This window comes from Lutjanus erythropterus, chromosome 16, assembly GCF_056507025.1.
Source record: "Lutjanus erythropterus isolate fLutEry1 chromosome 16, fLutEry1.hap2, whole genome shotgun sequence".
Taxonomy (NCBI): Eukaryota; Metazoa; Chordata; class Actinopteri; order Lutjaniformes; family Lutjanidae; genus Lutjanus; species Lutjanus erythropterus.
In genome coordinates, this window is record NC_139332.1 from 29,189,341 (window position 1) to 29,212,122 (window position 22,782).

Consider the following 22,782-nt stretch of genomic DNA (forward strand, 5'->3'; position numbering starts at 1 on the left):
ATGTGTGGTAGGAGAATATGATGACACCACAACCAAGCAGGCCTCTGTGAGTGACGGACAGAAAGTGCACACACCATCAACACTAGCATAAAATAGGTTTACTGAAACGAGTCCGATCCACCAGCACTACCCAGTGTGGCGTTAACCCCTGCACCGTAGCTCGAAACATATCAAATTCACACTCATATATGCAAACAGATCCACTGAGAATCAACACATTGCTTGTTTTTAGGGATACCTAGCAAAGTCTATGCAAATATATTCATATGTACATACACGTTGAAGCTGAAAAGCTATTTTTAACTTTGTCGCCAACTGAAGCGGTAGAAATATAGAAAATGTCTTTTTCCTTTCACTTTCTGAAACACGGCAAAGAGCTAAGGAGAGCTAGAGAGAGCTAAAGAGGACATCAAAGCTTTTGTATAAGGAGTGATTTTTTTTTATACAAAGTCAGAATTCCTACTTCTGGACAACTAACGGACCTTCAAAACAGATTTTTCTTTTTTAAAATACCAACAGATAAAGAACACTTGGACTGAAAGAACCAAATACTTTCCCTACCCGAGAAAAAAGCCACCAGAGGCTCAAAAAACTCTGCAAGACTATGCATTAAACTGGATGGCATCTACTCCTGGTTAATAAGCTGAGTCGACTGGCTGGATTTCTGGTGCGACAATTTCCATCCAGAGGAGATGAGGTGAGACGGGATGGGACGGGAGGAGCACCCAGTCTGAGGAAGAGGGCGACGGCGAATTCAAAGCATCAAACAGTTTCTAGTTCTCGTTATTTCCGTGACAGTGCGAGTGATAATTCGTCAGTGTCCCTGCACCGCGTGCGAGAGGCATTTGGCATTTTTTTTGTTGCTGTTGTAGCTGAAGAGAGGTCGATATTGGCACTCTGGCAAAGGTCCTCGACTCCACAGCCACAGAGTGCCACCTGAGGGCCGTCAGGCTGAGGAAAGAACTGCTCACCGTTAAGTATCCTCACCCAGAAGACCGTGTTCGCTCAGTGCCAGAGAGATGCTCAGTCCTCAGATATAAGTTAAATCCAAAAGTGCAGTTTGGAGGTGACTCATGGAAGAATGGACAGCACACAATCCAAGCGACGTTGGATTTCAAAGAGCGGGAAGTGGAGAGTCTGAATGACGACAAGCCACCAATCACATCGTGAACAATGTAGCAGAGCTCGATGTAAATACATGAAGGTTATGCAGAAACCACGTGAAAGATAAATGTTTTTATGGTTTCGTCAGATTGCAAAAAGGTTCAACACCTCATTTCTACCAAAAGAAATTTACTATACGGGAGTCCATTCAAGCAAGAAGGCTTTAAAAATCTACTGTCCCTTTATGTTCAAGGGCCTAAGGGGACAAAGTATCCAGCTGAGCACTACGCCATCCTCTCCTCTCCTCGCTCAGAGCGCCATCCCCTAACATCTCTTATTTTTCATGTTTTTTTGGCAAAGCCTCAGAAGTCTGGGTGACGCAGCTGAGTCGTATAAGTTGGACAGAGGCAGATGTGTGATGATAGTGTCACATGGCAGTGGGGTCGGGGCAGTGGGGGTGTAAGGATGAGTGTGGGTGCGTGTTGTGTTATAAGTGTCACCAAAATGTTGCCGTGGCCGCAGAGAGGTGTCGCCTCTATGTGACCCAGGCGTCCAATCTCATGCGCTTGATGTTTCCCCCCTCCTGCTCCGGTTCGTTCGACGCCCTGAGGAGCTCCGTCGAAGGGCTGAAGTCGGGTGGCACGGTCCGGCCGGCGGGACCGACGCTTCCTGCGGCGCCGCCGCCTCCACCTCCACCTGCTCCTCCGCCGCCAGCTGCGCCGGAGTCGTCGCGATCGCTGCCTTCAAAGGAGCTGGCGTTGCTGCTTACGCTGTCCGCGGGCGAGCGGCCAGTCGGCGGCTCCAGGCACAGCAGGGAGCCGGGGTACTGCGGCGGCGCGGTCAGGATGGCTCCACCTGAGGTCGAGGACGGCGTGGTAGAAGATGGAGGAGGGCAAGGGGTGCTGCGATCCCGGCCAGGCGAGACGGGCTCCGACTTGATGCTCACGCTGGAGTTCGTGTTGACGGTCAGCATGGCGGCGCCTTGAGGTATATGAGTCACAGGCCTGAGAGGAGGGTCAGGGAGGACAGAGAGAGGAAGACGATGGAAGATGAGGGACAGAACAAAGAGGAAAGGTGAGAGAAAAACAAACGATTAACTGCTTGACAAAGGCATGTGAGAAACTGGAATTCGCGTCAAGACAAAAACCAACATTACAAGGCACAGCACCAACAGGGAAAAGCCACACTCGATTGTTCAATAATCAGTCAATCAGTTCTGAGCCTTCAAAGCAGAAGTAACATCCCCGTACTGCTCCCAAAAAGATCAACAGAACAGCCCAGGAAGCATGAAATGATTGGTGTGACTGACAGGGTGGTTCGCAGTGAGGCAGCCATGATGTGAAGAAACTACAGATGACAAACAGAAAATAATCTCGGGTTAGAGAACATGGTGGAAACCGGAACTACGTCTCTTTCCTGTTTGACTGCAGACAGCACCAGACATGCTTCAAAAGGGGGGAGCCAGCCAAAAGCAGCACAGACACACAGGAAAAAGGAAGTGTGATACAGTACCGGCCCAACCACTCATCTCTACCCAAGAGCAGGTTGGACGGAGAGCCAACACTGTGGGGAGAAAACAAAATGTTGGAGCCCAAACCAAAGGGAAGAGGTGGATTAGAAGGCATGTGTGGAGAAAAGTGTGAAACATTATTGCGAGCAAAGGTTTCCTCAACAAGAGCAATAATGTTAATAATGTCTCAGCATCAGAAACAAAGACCCTAACCTGCTTTCTGTCCAAGCACACAGAAAAATCCAGACATGAAAACCTTGTTTTCTGATCTTCAAACACAGTGAACAAGAATATACAAACCCCAAGTCCAAAAAAAAAGTTGGGATGTTGTGTAAAACGTAAATAAAAACAGAATACAAGTAGAAACTTTTCAACCTATATTCAGATGAATACAGTACAAATACAAGATATTTAGTGTTCAAACTGATGAACTTACTGTTTTTGTTAATATACACTCATTCTGAATTTGATGCCTGCAACACATTCCAAAAAAGTTTGGACAGGGTCATGTTTACCACTGTGATACATCAGCTTTAATTTTATTAACACTCAGTAGGCATTTGTGAACTGAGGACACTGATTTTTGAAGTTTTGAAAGTGAAATTCTTCCCCTTTCTTGCTTGATATACAACTTCAGGTGCTCAACAGTCCAGGGTCTCTGTTGTTGTATTTTGTGCTTCGTTAAGCACCACAACCTTTCAATGAGAGACGGGTCTGGACTGCAGGCAGGTCAGTCTGGTACCTGAACTCTTTTACAACTGAATCATGCTTTTGTAACACATGCAGAATGTGTCCTGTCAATAAGCAGGGACGTCGTCTGGCTGCATATGTTGCTCCAAAACCTGCATGTACCTTTAAAACTAGTGGGGCCTTCACAGATGTGACAGTTACCCATGATGCTACGGGCACTGACTACCCACATACCATCAGAGATGCTGATTTTGACCTTTGGGTTCACGTGGGTTTTTAATGCAGTGCTGCATGAGGGGTCAAAGGTCATAGGCTCTCAATTACATGAAGGGATTTTTCCATTTTGAAACATGTTGCAGACATCAAATTCAGAATGAGTGTATATTTACAATTAAGTTTAGCACTTTGAACATCAGATGTCTTGTCAGAAAGGATTTGCAACTCATTGCATTCTGTTTTTATTTACATTCGACACAGTGTGTCAACTTTCTGGGAATCAAGGTTTGTATGTTTTAATCTGGGAAGTGACAATCTTTGCATTTTTTCTTTTCTACAGTGTGTGTACAGTGGCCCCTTGAGGTCAAAAATGCATACAAGAGTGAATGCAAAATCATCTTGGGAAGACTTTTTTTCTTGGTTAAATAGGGAGATAGAGGAAGATAGCAGCAAAAATATTAGTCAAGCTTTGTTTGTTTTGTATCTCACTTTGCAGAGCTTTACTTTAGTTTTTGTTTTTTTTTATGCATTTTGGTATTTGCTTTTACTCTTTTGCATGTGTTTGGTCCTCAGAGGCCACCATATTTGTAGGTCTCTGAGGGCTGCAGGAATGAGTCCTAAAACCCAGAAATAAGTTAACATTTTCGCACTTCTAGTTCCCTCGTCTCATTTTCTGAATGGGTTTTTTCTTAGATGCCTGAAATAATGCCTGTGGTTAACACAAACTTAAGAGATTTTTATGTTTTATTCTACGACATAAAATATGTCAGTACCCTACACACTTTTGTGTCTTAAAAAGAGTCTAAATGATAAATAACATAAAATAGGATGGGATAATTTCAGGAGATTGTCTGATTTCTTAAAGCTGGTCCTTAACAAATATTCAATAAATGCACACAAGTAGAAAAAAACTTCTGAAAACGCTGCATATAATCAGCCTTTGCTACAGTGTTACTATGTTATCAGTGAACAGTTTGGCTGCAGAATTTTTTTTTTTTTTTTTAAAAGATCTTAACTGCATAACATCCTGTTAAATAACAATAATTTAAAAATGCATCATGCATCAGACACTGTCTGCTCAGAGCTGTACTAAGTAATTCAGTAAAATATAGCAACAAAAGATGCTGCTTACACAAGTGAACTATAATTCTCTACCGTGTTGTCTTTCTTTTAAAAAGGTTTAAAAACAAACACTTTAATAAGCTAAGTCAGTGTCAGTAGTACAGTTACATTCAAAAGCCTTGCCTTCATATTTTTAAAACAGTTAAAGATTTAGAAAGTTTTTTTTTTTAAGACCAGATCCATGTTAAGAGTTAATAAAATGAAGGTATGGCTGTCTCTATGGCAACATATTCTGTACGTAGTTTTGTTTTAGACAGAAGCTCTTCAAATGCAAAGTGGACTACACACCCCCCCTACAGACAAGGTCATGACATTTCACACACGCACACACTAGTAGTGGCTGTTCACCTCAGATTGGCAGCCAGACTGGACACCTGGCTAGACAGCTCGCTGCTCTGTTTGTCCACGCCCCACATGCTGTGGACGAGAGGAGAGAGCACACTTCAAGATCTGGTGTTCATGCTACCAAAAACCCCAAACCAGCGTTCAGCTCGTGCAGCTCCAGTCACGCTGCGACCGTCCTCTGATCTAATACAGACGCTTCTCAGTATTCTGCTTTATTAGATCTTCACATCTTATCTAAGGGAGAAGAAAGTGAAAAATATCTGCCAACGGCGTTTCCAAAAGACTCGATCACAATTTCCTCAAATCACGTTCCATTTACTGGATACTCTCATAATGTGGTTTATCTTTGTGTGTCACTTCTAGGAAATAACCACAAACTGTATCCAAACAGCAAATTACATTAATATCAAGTGAAACTGTTATTCACCGCGGGCAGAATCTTTCACTTCTTCAAAAGAAAAGTTCAGTTTTACTTCTGAGGCTGAATATCATCATGAGTGTCTTTCAAGGACTGAACAAAAAGTTGTGCGTACAGTGACTGTGACAACAACAAGGTCGATACACACAAGTGTTAACGTGTTTCTCCCTGACGAGGATATTTTACATTATTAAAATACATTTAGATTAAACCCCATTGTCATTTCACATGTAAATAAGAATGAGAAGATAAAACATTAAACTATGTATCACTGTTGAAAGTTTCTATTTCTTATATCTGACTGAACTGTTTGGTTTCTTTACTCCTTTATGACAGTAAACTGAGTATCTTTGTGTTGTGAGCAAAACAAGACATTTGAGGACGTCATCTTTGCAGACTCTAGCCAGCCTGTGTGTGTGTCTGTGTGTGTTTAAGAGAAAAACAGAGAGAGGGAAGAGAAAGTCAACTACTGCACGTAATGTTTCTGTAAGAATAAATTACTCAGCCTGCTGCTTTTTCACTTGATCTCCTCCCGCCCAAACCCATGACGTTTTCTAAAAAGCCGCCTCAAACACACCCGTCCTGCAGGTTGTGGGTCGACCCGCGCATCACTACAGTACAGGAGACAGTCATGCAATAAAACGAGCACACTGTAACCTAAACGGATAATAAACCAACAGCCTGTCCATTATTTCAGAATGGGTCTCTTAATTTGTTTAGTATATGTAAATATTACACTTATGCAAAGAGAAAAAAAAGAAGAAGCCTGAACTTCATTTTGATTAAGATTATGTTATATAATTTGTATATTTTGACTTTATTTTTATAAGGTTCGCACCATTCCATATTTATAAATTAGTAAGTAAATAATGGCTCAATTAATGGCTAATACATAATTTACTGATGCTTTATCGAGCGGATATAAGCCATTAATAGGTACCACCTTCAGGTTGCCAGGTTGAAAAATATCTCTCGCTGGAGAGTCGTTACCAAAGGCCACTGAGTCATCAGATGTAAGATTCGAGTTATCGATAAATAATCTTTGAAATACTGCACAATGTTTCAAACTGCTGAAGAACTGAGTAGCAGATATTCACACTGATGTTATGAAGAGATGGTGAGATGCTGGTGAGACCAATTCACTACAGAGGGACGTGAATTGCTTGTATATAAGGTCATGGTATGGATTTCATGCAAGCTGACTGGGAAGGTCAGTAGTAAAGTATAACAGTGTTAAGAGGGTTATTGTCAGTAGACCGAGAGCTTTTACACCAGGAATATGTCAACCGCCGCCATCATCATCCCCGACGCTGTGAGTGATGGAGATTTAAAATGAAAAAAGACGCAGCGCCGATGAGAAAATGAAGAAAAGACTTACACCAAGTTGCTGAGCGATGCGAGATTAAGTTGTTGTTGCTGCTGCTGCTGCTGCTGTTGCTGTGCTTGTTGCTGTTGTTGCTGTGGTTGCTGGGAAACAGCCTGCTGCTGTTGCCATGTGGACACACTGGTCGGCAACAAGCCGCCAGGCGACGCCAGAGCGTGCAGAGCAGTGATGTCCGCACTGGTCAGCTGGTACTCTGAGAGAGGACAGAGGATAACAGTCACAACCTATAGCTCACATTTTATTAACTTCATTCTCTGGGATGTATTTTTTTTTTATTCTGCCATTTTTTAAATTTGTTGAATGAAGGTAAGCTAATATATTCAGTTTATTTATTAATTTTTTAAACAGCCACTTGTTGCTATTTTTTGCTCTGCATTTAGAAAACTAGAATTACCGCCTTGAGGTCGCCTCCTCCAACCAGTAAAGTAGCAGTTTACATCCATGTCTGTCCAGACTCGTATGTAGTGAAGACTCTGATGGAACTGATTAGAGTTTGGTGGTCAAAGGTCAAGGTCATTATGACCCCAGGTCCGTCTCTTTCTTGTGACCACGAAATCTCAAGACGCCTTGAGGAAATTTCTCCAAACTTGGTATGAACGTTTTCTTTGACTCAAGGATAAACTACCTTGATTTTTCACCATAACTCAAAAATTCATGCACTTATTATGAGAAAATTTCACACAAGCGGTACTGGAAGATATTTAAGTACATTACAGAATAAATGCATTTGTAATCTTTTACAGTTATTGAGAAAATATATGTAATGAAATTACAGTTACTAATAAAAATGTTGGTGATTACTAAGTGGTTACATCCAAATATTCTTTTCAGGCTGCCTGGTGGAGATCTGCACTCTACTGTGTTCCCTACTTGAGTTATGCCCAAAAACATGTTTTGTGAAGTCACAGTGATGTTGACCTTTGACCTCCAAATCCTAACCATTTAATTATTGAGTCCAAGTGGACGCTTGCACCAAGTTTGATGAAATTCAGTCCAGGCGTTCCTGTGATATCGCACTCACAAGAACGGGGTGGATAGATGGACGGACAATCCTTCGGCCACAGGTGAGGCATATAAAAAACAAAACGTACAAAACTGACTGAAATGATATTATGCATTTAAATGTCGTCAGTTTTTGTCTCTGTCAATTTGTCAAATTTGTCAACACAAGAAGCACAAGGGGACACTGATGCATGTGCTTTTTGAAGCTTGGACGTCTACATGACAGTGAGTCAGCTGCTTTCACAAAGTGTCTTTATATTGAAATACCTGTTCTGAACTTCTTAACTTGACAGATACCCCCCTTGTCTAATACTGGAACTAACCAAAACTAAACATTTTAAACAATAAAAAAAATTGCACAAACTCACTCTGGAAAGAAAATTAAAAATGCAATAAGGACAAATGAAAAATACAAAGCTATAATCACTGGTGTGTTTAGTTCACCTGTGTTGTACGCCGTGGGCATGGCGGAGAAGGGCAGCCCCTGCGCCAGGAGGCTCGGTGTGGCCACAGAGACCACCGGTGTGGTGAGGGTCTGAGCCACCTGAGCTCCTGCTGCCAGCCGCTGGGCGTTCTGCCAGGAGAGGACACAGAGGACACGTTAATCACAGAGGAAACGAGGAGACAACTTTCACACGAGGCCTCAAAGTAAAATGACTCACTTCGATCATGTAAACTCCGACATGCTGGGAATGACGATGTGCTTATGGTTGGATTCATAATGATGTTCTAAGTCAAGTAAATCAAGTGGATTTACTATCAGGAGGTTCTTGATGACATGATGCATCAAAAACAGTTTCCTCGTTTTAACTGTGTCATAAACACACGTATTACATTAAAGGCAATTTATTCAACCGTCAGATATTATGTATACATTTGTACAACTTTTTAAGACTTGAATTCAAGCACTTTTAAGGTACTTAAATCAAAAACCTTGATTAACATCACATCTAAATTATTACTAAATGCAACAGCAAATTCTGTTATACCCACAGCAATCAATGTATATATTTACATCACTGTTTATTTTACCAGCTGTTCATATTAACTTTGATTTAACTGTTAAATAACAATCACTGGATGCTTGCTAATTTCTAGAGATCAACAGGAGCTATGAACGGAAAATATGACGACAGGATCATGTCACTGACATGAGTGATTATGTAGATGAAACACCTGATTATGTTAAATATCAAGCATTTTTCAGGGAGTATATTCAAATTAAAGCATGAGGTTTTTATAACTGGTTATGAAACTATCTCAATGTATTACTGAAGTAGACCGTCCACGAGAAGAACAACTATTTTCATACAGTTAGTCTTAAAACTTGCCACTGGGTTGGATTCTCTGTGAAATCAGATAAAACCGGCCTGTGTTTATATTTTTCCAGGCGAGTGAGTTGTAAGCTAGCCAGTTAAAAAGAAACAGAAGGTGATTTTTCTATAGTATTTATGATGTTATATTTTATGAGTACAGTAGAAACAGTGCTGCTTTTCTCCACAGGGTCTCCAAAATCAGGTAAATATTAAAGATCTTTGCTTTAGGCATTTTCCAAACTTTGAAGACTTTGTACAAACCCTGTTTGTATTAAGGTGATGTTTTTTAAAGTATTTTATCAGGAATTTTATGTCTTTAGTAATGGGGACAGTGGCGAGGAGGGAGAAATGGGTCATAATGTGCACTTAAGGTTTTGGCAGGACAAAACCAGATTTATTGGCCGATACCGATGTTTGCCTTAGTGACTGTAATCAGCCTCTGCAAATAAGATTACATTCACAGATGGCAGTGGCTGATGTTTATCTGCTGTATCACATCAAGTTTGCGATCACTAAATGTTGTACTAGTTATCTGTAGTTGGTGTTGAACAGGAGTAGACAGAATACCCAGCTGTTGTTTCGGAAAAGAAGCCAGCAAAAAGCTAAAACTAACAATTATTTTCACCTTCAATTATTTTCTTGTTAAGTCTATAACAGGGGTTCCCACACTTCTGCCTGCCAAGCCCTACAAATAACATTAGCTCATGGCCGGGCCCCACTTTTGCAAGATGTCTTTAAAAACCCAAAGTCAACAAAGTGTTCGGCCTCTGTAGGGGTCTTTTGGTCCAAATGACAGCGTTTCAACATTTATAACATTCATTTGAGAGGGTCTCAAGGCAGAGAACGCATTTGGGGCACACCTTCTCATTCTTACTTGAGCCACGAAATCCATTCTTTATGTGCGCTGCATCAAACTTGAGTTTAATTTGGCCAGGAGTTAGCAGAAAAATTTAGGAGCAGAGTAGCTTTGTGGTAGCTGGCAGGTGGCAGTCCAGCTCTGTTTTTTTTAAGTTGTTGTGGATTAATTTTCTAAAGTATGACAAATCATTTAATTGACAAAGATCTAATGCTACACTGTACATGCAGTGTTGTATGTCCAAAATTTTTGAAATTCACATTTCAGAATAGATTTTATCAGTCTAAATAAAGAATATTAGAACAGCTGAGTTGCCCACACGGGTTAAAATAATCACTGCTGCTACAGTGACCCAGATGTTTGACTTTGGATTGAAGGTTCAGCTCATCTCAAGTTTCTCCAGTGGATGTCACTAAAGGTCTGACAGTCTGTGGCTCGGCTGCACTCCACAACAGTTAACCACCTTTTTTTTATGTTTCAATCATTCATTTTTAGAGGAGGCTAACAGCGCACAAACATGGTGCTTACTCTGTGTTTGTACATTAAGTCAGACATTTAGATGACAATATATTCAGTGTTTCTCCAGCACAGGTGTGGCAGACACGCTGCTAGATCTGTGAAACCGCAGCCACGAGGTTTTATTATTATGTACCTGCACTGAAAGACACAAATCTCTGCAGCAGCACTACACTCTGGAGTCTGGTTCTGCTGAATTATAACACAGATAAAAGCAAACTGAGGTCCTTTGTATGAGAGAGAGAGAGAAAATAAAGGGTCTGCATACAAAAAGCCAAAGATGCAATAATTCTGGTGTGGAATTAATCTTCTGAACGGTGAGACCCCGTGAATGTGGATCATCCTGAGAGGAAACATTCGGCCCGAGTTATGACTGTAATGCTGAATTTACAGAGAGGGAGAGGAGATAGACCGGAGAGAGGGGCCAGATTCAATTAACTGCCTTTGTGAAGAAGTGAGGAGGGGCGGCAGGGTGAGAGTGATGAAAATGAATCACTACCCTCTGGAAAATTAGATTCTTGCCCATCAACTTTGAGTGGAATTATAAAAAAGGGGGGGGGGGGGGGACTGACAATCAGCACCAGCAGCAGCCATCATCCCTCTCTGAGTAAATTCTGCTTACACTAAAACAGGGATTTACAGGATAACAAGCTTTCTGTGTTCTCTTTTTTACAATTTTAGATTTTTCATTATGAATAATATTCTACATCATCTGTAGAGCTGCAACTAATTATTATTTTAATTATTGTCATTAAGTGGCCGATTATTTTAGCAATAACTGATTTGTTTTGTCTGTAAAATATCAGAAAATAGTGAAGAATACCAGTTATAATTTGCCAGATGCCAAGGTGACATATTTAAATTGCTTGTTTTGTCCAAACCTGAAAGATATTTAGTTTATTCTCAAATATGACAGAGGTAAACCAACACTAGGGGTCACCAAAGTTTCAAAAGGGTCGACCTTCTTAATTGTAACGCATGTAAGAAAACTTTAAAATATATATATATACAGTAGGACTATATCTCAGCATTTAATTTCATTTCAAGAGCTAATAGATCAAACGGCCAAGCATCAGAGAAGAAAACAACAAATTTGTCAACAAAGAAGCTTAAACAAAATTATTTTGTATGTTCAATATACCAGAAAAACATCTTTGATGCAAAATTCACAGGAAATAATTTGCTCCAAATTGATCCAAGTTACTTGTTTTTACACAAACGTACTGCAGTGACTGTGTTCTCTATTTGGGTTAACTGTACAGTTCATCAGTTGTTCTGTCTGGGACTTTTCGTGTGGGACTCTAGTCAGTGCTGATGTTAAACGTAGCCAGTTGAAGCAATAAACTCCTCAGTGTGTGATGATACACTGACCAAGAAAACCTGCTCATGGAGCCATGTAGCAGTGCCTACGTTTACCAGGATGCATTGCAGGTAAGCTTGTAATTCACGTTGCCATGTTATCACCACCCTAGCCTACAGCTCTTACTTTGTTGGGCAGAACATAGTGTTAGGTGGCAAAAATACTCATCTAGTGCACCCCTTGGATATTCAGAGGCGGAGACTAGAAATCAGAGCTGAAAAAGCCTGTAGTTCTCCCTTAAATCCAACTACATCAGTGGATCCACAAAGAACAACAGGTTTTGCAGCAGAAAAACACACTGAGGAATTAATTGCTTCAATTGACATCATGTCCCATCAACACTGACTGGACATTTACATGCAAAGTGCTGAAATGTCTCTTTATGAATGCTAGGAGCCACTGTAAATCAATCAACATGTGTCATTTGGTTTCAAATTAAAATGCAACTAAAGATTAAGAGGAGCACAATGCTGAAATATTAAAACATTTAAGCTAAGTTGCAAATACTTTGGCGCTGCATATTAAGACGTGCCTGAGGGAAAAACATTTGAGTGAAATGCCTTTAATGTAATGCCAGTTAGCTTTTAAACATCTCTAATTGACAGTTTTGGTGGAAGGTGAAAATGAGAGTTGGTGTGAGTGTCAGTGAACAGGGAACATGCTCTGCGGCGCCTCGCGCCACAATGCCAAGTGAAAAGACACCCATGCTTTCGAGTGGTATCGTATGATGAAGTAAATGGTCCTGGTTCCAAACTGACGGGTCACTCCAGGACAGTTCTGCTCAAGTACACAGAGCGCTAACTACTGTGGAGTCTCTTTTTTTTCCCCCAGATTATCACTGAGCAGATCATGATCCTAACACCACAGAAATGCAGGAGCCCTGAACCGCATGCAGTCAGGTGGGAACCACAAGCTGAATCCCGAGAAATGTCAGTGGAGCAAGACCAAAAACGATGAGAAACTCCCGTACAGTATCGTAACCATGCTAATAATGTGCGGACAGTCGATAGCCATCGACTCATGCGAGTGACTGACGTGGGGGAAATCACCTCGTTTACCAATTCCAGCTCATCCTCTGTCTGCAAGGGGTGGTAACAGAGAGAGTTATGACTCTGATTCATACTAGCAATTAAAAGTAGGTAAATTTGAAAAGTACATGAATAATATAAAACTACTTACTGTGGTTTGGCAGACTGCCTCTTTAACATTACTGGTTTGTTTAGTAAAGTTACCTATGACGTAAATGAATGTGGGCTGAAGCTGTTACAGTAAATGTGTGGGACTTGAAATAACAGACTCTGCCCCCAATTATCTGGGGTCAACACAAATTAAATAACTGATACAAAAATCCAACCACGAGCTTCATGTCGTAGCTGTTCTGTAGCTTTTGATCATATCACAAGATCTTCCCCAGTTTTCCAACGTTTCCAGCGTCGCCAATAAATAATCGATCGCAATTTTTGAACCAACATGGTCAACAAGTCCGTAACTTGCAAAAACTGATTTTTTTTTGGAGCTATAGACACAACACTGACATATTTTCATCTCATACAGTTTAATATGTTAACAAACAGATGACTATTTATAAAGCCAGCGGACACTGAGGACATTGATTTGGAGCTGCGTTTCTGATCACCCGATAATTATAAACCCATTAATCGCTTTCCCTTTAGGGGACTGCTGTTTGAAGGCTGAGCAGGTAGACTGCAGCAGACTCCTCCACTTGGTTTGTGATTTTTTTTTTCTTGGAAATCAGAAATGAAGATGATTACACAGTATTTTTAAATCAACTCATTAGAGCCTGAGCAATATGGGATTTTTGAGACCAATACCATTTTTAGAGGGGAAAAAAAAAAATCACTGATTACTGATATAGTGGCCGATACAATGAATTTTTGAGCTGGAATAAAGACACACCTTTTCAATGTGGATTCTGAATCAATATGACTACGCAATGTACTTCACAGGCTGTCTTCTTATAGATTATATATATCATATATTATGTTTTATTTAAAATGTTAAATAATCTATCAGATACATGTGCCATTCCCCGTAGAAAGGAACAGCATATTTTAATCATGTCATTCAATTAGGGGCAGGTTGTAAAACAAGAAGCAGCTTCTCAGTATTTCCTCCTGCCAGGTCCTCTTGTCCTCATAAAGGTTTCCCATTGTGCAAAATCTAAATAACCCCAAGTACTGTGTTCTGTATTATATGTTCCATGAAAAAAAAAAGGTTTTATTTCGGTGCTTATCTGTAAAAATATATGCCGATGGTGATATATCTGTCATAGTCTCATATCAGGCCAATATATTGATCAGGCTCTACAATTAATATTATCACTCCTAATCAGCTGCCACTGTGTTTTTTTTTTTAAGTTGGGAAAGCTTTCGATACAAACCCTACATTCAAACAAACATAACCAGTGGAGAATATTAAACTGTGGACAACACAAGTCAGATGTTTGACCTAGCGACATCGTCACTGGGAAAGCACATCGGCAGCTGCAGGAGCACAGACGTTGCACCAGATGATAAATACTTTTGTCACAAATGAGTGACAGTGTGTGTGTTTTTAATCGCGGGTCGAGTCGCTCATCTTCTATTAACGGGTCGTGGCAGGTGTGGATCTGACTTGAAGGTAATTGCAGGTAACAGGTTTGGTGCTGAGCTTTGTGGGGCCGATATGCAAAACTGGATATCTGCAATACCATAACATTTGGACAAATTCTGTCTGCGGAGGAAGATTGCGTGATATGAACAGACGCTCCAGATCAGCTATTTAATGAAGCTCGTAGTGACACTGTTTTGGGCCAAGTATGAACTTTCAATCTCAAAGGAAATAATGTTTTAATGATCTCTTTGGGGGGTTAACAGACACTGTAAAACATGGCTGTAAGCTAACGTGGGTGCATGTTTAGTTAAAAAGCTTCTGAGAAATCTCATCAGTATGTCAGTGGGAGTTGACTGATTCATCCAAGACTCGACAAACTTTGCCAAAGTAAATAATGAGATGTTGAACATAGAGCGGAGAGCTCAGATCTCTGCTCGCAGGTATTTACTAAAATCACAGAAATGATGGAAAACAGACTGTTTATCTTCAATCAAATTCTTGGATTTCATATGATACATCAATATAAATTCTCGGTGTTTTTGTATAGTTTTCCATCTCTTTGGTTTTGTTGTTTGTAAGATCCTTACTTTCCACTTCCCTAAGTAACCGAGTGTGTTAACAGATGTATAAAGTGTCTTTTTTTTTTTTTTTAATTAAGGTTAAAAAAGTAACAAAAGAGGATACAAGTTTGACTTGTTTAAGCTCACCATCTGCATGAGGCTCTTTCCACCCTGTGAGGTGATGACTCGGAGGTCTGGCTTGCGGCTGTTGACCATCTGGGGGCTGGGAGGTGGGGGTGGAGACTTGGCCGGAACTACTTTCCCCAGACTGTTGCCGTTGGAAACGGTGAGGAGGCCTGGGGAGGCCCTGGCACTGGTGTATCCATTAGCTGTGGGGTGATAGAGGTGCGCATGGACAGAAATCAATAAGAAAATCAAACAGGTGAATGCAGACAGCGGGGTGCGGACTCAAAGTTGTGTTAAAATAATCCTCCAAAGCTCCGAAGCTTTTCTTTGTTATTCTATTCTGAGATGCTCCAATTTAAAGACGTCAGCGTCCACAGAATAAAGCTGTTTGTAAAGCAAACGTCACGTCATGCAGAATAAAAATCTAATCTAACAACATGATTTATGAATCTTTTTGTGTGAATGTTGGACACGATGTCAAGACAAATTTCTTTCTTCTAAAATCTTACGCAATGTCTTCTTTGAAATGTCAATATTTTCTATAATAAATCTCATTCTGGAGCCTTGATAAGGTGTTTTATTATTGCTCCAAATATCAGAAAATTTCTTGTGTAAACATTTAAAAGAAAGAATTAAATAAATAATAGACGGTGATGTTAAAAGGTGATCTATAAAGCAGACAACATGTCCAAGGGGAAGTGCAGGGAATCCCATGCATGTCTGTTGATGTTAGTGGTGGCATCCCCTGATCCCTCTGAGGCACAATCACACAGATGGTGCAGAGGAGGAGAGGAGAGGAGGAACGTTGGAAAGGATTTGGATAAATACTCTAATACAGACCAGATACCGGGAGAACACTTGGCAATAAAGAGGAAGCAATAAGTGAACAATAGAGCTGAGCACTCATGATCTGAACAAATATACTCACGGACTGGACTTGGGCATCCTCCATTTGAATTATTCAGGTCGCCTCCAAGAAGAGCACCTATTGAAAAAAGGATGGAAGTGGGAGGTTTAAGAACACCGGAGGTTTTCTGAAATATAAATCATAAAAATAAGGAAGCAGTGATGCGTTGGAAATTGTTCTGGCATTAAAAATGCTGCAGCTCTGAAAAGACTCATTTACAAAACAATCAAAAACCTCAGAACAGCTTCTAGAGGAGTTTGTTTTGTCAGCTGCTGTTTCCAAGATCAAGGGTGAGCCTTCAGTCTCAACAACTTTTAAATATTTCAATACAAATTGTCAATGGAAATTCATAATAATGTCTATTTATGTACATTTAAAATTTTTCACCTTATGTATTTTTTTAATCCCTGTAGCTTTCATTTTCCTCTGCTTATTCTCATTATTACTCTTTATCACACATTAGCCTTTTAGTACAGACCAGAATATGCCAGTGCACGTTGCCAGGGTTCCCACGGTCATAAAATTCCTAGAAAATTCCTCCGCTTTTGCACCCTATCCTTTTTTAAAGTACTTCAAGGGCTTGCTTTTCCAGGGTTTTCAGATATCCACTAAGTCGTCATCAAAAAGCAGTGATGTGGGTTCCAGTGCTGATGCCCTCCCCACCCTCATCCCAGAGGGTTTATATGTTGCAGTGTCATCATGCAGAAACTTACGTCAGGTCACACGGGAAAACATTTTTGGAAGGGCCTTGGAAAATAGTGTTTTGACACAAACTTTTCTGACACTAAGTCTTCGTCCACAATTTGAATGTTCGGACTTGAATTGTATATGGATCAGATGTTTAAATGTTTTCCTTGTCATGTAACAAATTAGGTTTGATATAATGTGCAATATTACGATAATTATGAGGTACAATATTACTTTTTATTACTTTTCAATATCACTGCCAATATTACTTTCAATGCCATTGCCAGTACTACTTTTCTATTTCAGTTTACTTTTTTCACTTAACTTTAGTTACTTTCATTTACACATTATACACTTATTTTAGAATAAAGTTCTATCTTATCTTATCTCATCCCATCTTATCACAACTGGAAAGCTACAGAATGATGTATAAATCTCAGAAACAACAAAAAATAAAATAAAACAATGGAACCCGCCCTTTAAAAGTCGTGGAAATTAGGCAAATTTTAGGAAGAAGTTTTGAAAATTCATTGGTAAAAATGTGTGAAACCCTGCATTGTCCACCTTTGACTCTTGAATAAACTCCAGAGAAAGAGGAACTGCGAGACCTCATTTACACTTCATCAGATAATTTGCATGTAGCCCATGAAAACCAATTTCCGGATTGCAATCAGGCCTGTGATCTGGCCAGCAGAGACGCATATACTGTACGTGGTTAAGTGTAAATGAAAGTGTCTTAACTCTAATGTGATCTAAGGTAATTAGCCACAATTATTGACTCCAGTTTCTCCATGCGTTATATTTGGCTATAAATTTATGATTTTAAGGTTTTACAAAAATTATTTTTCCAAGTTGGAGGAGGAGTGCAACAAATGTCACACGCTGGACAATGAGCCCAGTGCAGAGGAATGTGAACAACTCCCTGATGAAGTAAGCAGCTCTTAGCATGCAATGATAAGAAACTGCATACAATAACAACTGTAGGTCCATTAAGGAATTAACAACTGATTAACAATGAATGGATTTTAATGAAGTAGAAAAAAAACATAATTTTTAGGGTCATATTTCTTCATGTCAGAGATCTTTTAACAAGAAATCCATGAAGAGGCTGGTCACTGGTTCACAGTTTCTGCTGGTGTTTATTAGCCGACTGACGACGCACTCAGCAGAACATCACTCACTCACCTGCACTGGCTGGTCGCTGCGGCAACCCAGGAGACACTGTATTTCTCTGAAGAGCTGGTTGCTGTGGCGACAAGAGGTGGGTATCCGTGAGCGACGATGATGTTACATAGGAGGTAGTTACCAGTGCGTTGCCAGGGTTACTGAATTGCAGTGTGCTTTGATTGGACGACTGGACTGTGGCTGGCATGGAGAATGTCTGGGGCGGAGCTGTCGACTGCTGCAAAGTGGGAAAAGAGAATTTTAATTTTAGTGTTCATCGTGCAAAAACTCATCGCTTCATCTCTGCTACATCATGTAAAAGACCAAAGTATGCGTGGTTTTGATTAAGGCCGGGTACAGTTTGGGTTTCTTCTGATACCGGCGGTGAAACGATACTTTTAAAAAAGTACTGATGCCCAAATGGTGCCCAAACTGATACTTTTTAAAAAAGGAAGCACAAAATGACAGTCATCAACTGTTAACAGTTAATATATGTAAATATATAACACTTAACACGCAACAAATCCACATGATAAATAAAACTTGACCTAACTACAATAAATTAACACTTACGTAACAGTTACAGTACTTATTTCCCATTATGAGTATAAATGTCAAAGTCATTATGATCCGTCTGATCTGGTATTTCACATCTAAGCTCCCGACCTCCAGGACCATCTCTCTGCTTTGTGTCCCATGGACAATATTTTTTCCCAGGATGGCAAAGTCACGTCCTGTGGGTCATGACTAGAAGTTTACCTGCCGCCACATGTTTACTGTTGGAAACTTGACTATTAAACCATCAAATAAAACCATCTAATGAAAGCAAAATGTCCAAAGTTTTATGCAAGTACATCTTTTTATATAATTAATACAGTTCTGTCTATGTGTATTTGTTAATCTAAATAAAATAAAACCAGCGTTGAGCTGAGTACAGTCGCCAACACGTGAAGAGGACTAGGCCACCGCAAACATCCAGTCAACAGTGAGCTCACTGGGGATCAACGTAAAGCCCGCATCTTTTCTTCTTGTTGGCAATCATGGCACTCAGTACATGATGTTGATTTTAACAGCCGGTGGCTTAGTGCTAATTAAATCATCTGGACTGACAACAAAACATTCTAGCAGTACTACATTAACCATGACAATATGATTATCAAATTTATCACAAGTTATTTTGATAATTGATTCATCGGTTTGAGATTTTTTTTAAAGAAATTAAAAGTCAAAATTTTCTGTTTCCAGCTTCTTAAATGTAAATATTTTGTACTTTCTTTACTCCTTTATGACAGTAAACTGAATATCTATTTGAAGACATCACCTTGGACTCTGGGGAACACTGATCGCCCTTTGTCACCGTTCATTGACATTTTATGGACCAACAACTACAGTGGAAACCTCTATATGATCACTGTAATAGTGATAAACCATGTATTTAGATCAAGAGGTTTGGGAAAGAAACATTCATACAAACACATTTTTAAAAATCTGCTTATAGTAGCCCACTTACAGTGTTCATTTTGGGTCTTTTCACACTTTTACAAATTCTGAAACTACAGTAGTACTATTCTATTTTTGCTTTACTCCCATGATACTTTGCCTCACAGTAACCCGTCTGCTTGCAGCCGGCTAACTGAGGCTGCTAATGCGGACACGCTGAAATCATGATGAGAGAAAGGAAGTTATTTTCTCTCAATGAAAAAAAAAAATAGTGTCCTTGAAGCTTATGACTCCCAGAAACCAAGCCAACAAGACTGAGCCCCTTAGGTTACCTTGTGTAGTCTACTCAAACAAACAAACAGTCTGCTAGTGATGGAGAAACGTTACATAATGCCCCTTCGAGTGTGAGGGGAAAATAGAGAAGCAGACTGTTTTCAATATGATAAAATATACAAATGTCAAATGAATGGCAGCCTTTATGAGAGACAGAGAAAAACCAAACAAGTCTGTGATAGTAATCATCTGCTTCTACGTTTCCACTGTAACTGATTAATCAAGAAAATAATCAAAAGATTAATCGACGATGACGGACTCACACTGAAGCTGACACTGACCAAACATTTCTGATAAAGACCCCTTAAATGTGGCGAGAAAAGGATTAGAGCCAAAAATATTTAACGTACAGGTTATTCTACAATTAAAGTAAACATGTTAGACAAACTGACTAAATCAACAAAACTCTAAACTGCCTCAAACATATCATGGGCAATTTCATGTTGGATCTCAGCCAGAATATTTGCACACATATATACAGTACCTGGGATAAGCTAAAAGCTAAATGGTCATTTTGCTCAAGACGTTTTGTGTCTTCTTTGTCAAAAGCAGTCATTGTACTTTGCAGAAAATGGGAGTTGCTGGTCTACAACTGCTTTGATTTATTAGTTTGTTTGCGTTATTGATGGGAAAGTAAAGTGGTGAAATATTCTAAATATAACGTACACTTAAACTGATATAGATTTTTTTTTTTTTGGGGTGGTTAAAATACATGTTGCTGCTGACCCAGTCCACAGCAATGCATAGCTTAGCCTCCTACACCGGTTCTCCTCTCTGCTTCTCCAAACTTGTTGCATGCAGATTTGCATCTACTGTGGGTAACAGATTGACTACAGATAGGTTTGTCATACAACCCCACTTAAAAAAAAAAAACTACCTCTTTTAGAACAACAGCCAGACAAAGCAATGGCCAAAACAAAAAAAACACTTTTGTTGTATCTGTTATCTTGTATGATCTAAAGTTTCTGGTCTTCTGCAAAGGACACAGTGAAAAAAAAAGTGTGAAACAACCAGTTAGAGGAACTTCACACCAGTAGACATTTCCTGTAGGCACTCGAGCCAAACAGAGAATAACAACAACAGACAAATGTTTTATCAACAAGTCTGTAGTCAAGAGAGAAGCAGAACAAAAAGTAATTACAGTATTCTCTGTATGAAATATATGCACATTAATTATTCAAGTGCGTGTTAGAGGACTTACTCCGTAGCGTTTGAAGAGAACATCCAGGTCCTCTGTGGTCTTACGGTACTTGTCATCATTTAGGGGACTTTGGTCGATGGAGTCTTCACCGTCCGGCTCTGGACTGTCACAACCGTTGAAGCCTTTCTTTCTCAAAGTCTGTGAACATAAAAAAAAGAACAGAAATTAGTGAGAGTAACGGAAAAATCAGTCTAGTTACTTGAAATGAGAGATGTCCTGATACATGTCATTAAATAGAGTTTGTATATTTACCTAAATATTGATTAAATATGTATCTGACACACTGAAATAACAGCTGTGGCCTTTAAATTTGACACACTTTATTTTTCACAGGTTACATAATATAAATACTGAAGCCCTGGTTCAAGGCTATTAAGTTGAAATTATTTACATGATATTAAAGAATGTGACCTGTGAAACTGACATGACACGATCCACTTGAGAAAAGATGAATCACTCTGCTGGGAGCTGCTGAACTTGTTGTTGAACGGTGTTAGTGACACGTCTTTTACTGCACAAACAAGCGTCAGTTGATAGATTGATAGATAGAGCTGCAACTAACAATTATTTTCATTGTCTATTCATCTGTCAATCATTTTCTCAACTACTTGATGAGTTGTTTGGTTCATAAAATGTTACAAAATGGTGAAAAATGTCAATCACTGTTTTCTAAAACCAAAGGTGACGTCCTCAAATGTCTCATTTTGCCCACAACCCACAAACCCCACAAACCCCAGTTTACTATCATAAAGGAGTAAATAAACAAAAATATTCTCAAATAAGAAGGTGGAATCACAGAATTCAGACTTTTTCGATTATCAAAATTTTTGGTGATAAATTTAGGAATCGATGCATAATCAAGCAATCATTGCAGCTCTACTTTAAAATGTGCCTGAATCGGCTCGGTGCATCTCTACTAGAAAATGCTATTACTGAAGATATATACAGTATATACAACACAATATGGCTAGATGTTACAATTACAATATACTTTTGCTTGTATTTATCCATATTTTTTCTATATTTAAAATGTTCCAAAAGAACTGAGTTGGGGTGACAACCAGACCTGGAATATCATCTTTTTAGAAGCAGGGCCACTTGACCTTTGGTGTTGTCAGTTTTCTGAGGGCACAAAGGCCAAATGGCAGAGCAGCAAGATATTCAAATAAAACAATGATTTCAAGTCAATCCTGATTTTAACTTAAAGTCTAAGGATGATTTTATTTTTATTAATTTTTTCCTAATCTGTTAAGTACAGGGACACTGGAAGTCAGTCAGAGGTCAGATGATATAATGATGTCTTACCAAATAGTGAGTGATATATAATATTAATTTGATATACTAACTCATTATTTTATTTTATTTATAAGTTTCTCATTCTTAAGTCTTACATCGTATTGATATTAATGGGTTTCCACAGAAAAAGATCCAAGCACGGACAGCAGCGTAGTGAAAATGTGGATGTTTCACAGTAGATTGAATTAACTGTATTAACTGTTAACAGAGACTCCAGTCTGCAGTGTAAACCACAGACTTGTAGAGTAACATTAGACTTCGTGATCAAAGAAAGTTGTCTTCACCTCTGTCCATGTTCACATACTCCTTTTTTCACACTTGTTCTGAGCGCTTTGTCTCTGCTGCGAGTCTGCAGCCCTGTTTTCCCACGGTTCATACAAAGCTCAGAGTCAAACCCGTCACCAGTTGCGTGTGCAGCGTTTCACTTCATGTTGCCAAATCAGAATCTCAACAAAAGACACTGGTGTCTAAAAGTCGTATGGACAGGAAGGAGCAGAGGGGAAAACAGCTAAATCAGCTCTGGCAGCGCAGGTGGGGCATCAAGGCCACTGTGGCTGCAGGGTGGAAGGTTTTTTTTTTTTTGAGGGGCATAAGAACAAACTGATATGGCATGACT

The 22,782-nt window shown here is 39.6% G+C and overlaps 1 protein-coding gene across 3 annotated transcripts in view; it reads right to left on the reverse strand.

The window, feature by feature from the left end:
• Window positions 1–1,243: 1,243 nt before the first annotated feature.
• The window catches only part of LOC146313314 (myocyte-specific enhancer factor 2D homolog), a 39,266-nt gene continuing 17,727 nt past the window's right edge, over window positions 1,244–22,782 (reverse strand). The window contains exons 4-12 of one of the 3 annotated variants that reach the window (XM_084738473.1): window positions 20,871–21,008; window positions 17,918–18,134; window positions 16,067–16,123; window positions 15,160–15,341; window positions 8,236–8,365; window positions 6,784–6,982; window positions 4,991–5,059; window positions 2,617–2,667; window positions 1,244–2,108 (exon numbers count right to left, since the gene is read on the reverse strand). In XM_084738473.1, the coding sequence (XP_084594599.1) occupies window positions 1,640–2,108; window positions 2,617–2,667; window positions 4,991–5,059; window positions 6,784–6,982; window positions 8,236–8,365; window positions 15,160–15,341; window positions 16,067–16,123; window positions 17,918–18,134; window positions 20,871–21,008 (1,512 nt within the window). In that variant the 3' untranslated portion in view covers window positions 1,244–1,639. The remainder of the gene's footprint in view (window positions 2,109–2,616; window positions 2,668–4,990; window positions 5,060–6,783; window positions 6,983–8,235; window positions 8,366–15,159; window positions 15,342–16,066; window positions 16,124–17,917; window positions 18,135–20,870; window positions 21,009–22,782) is intronic. The other 2 variants (XM_084738475.1, XM_084738476.1) reach the window with 2 other exon arrangements.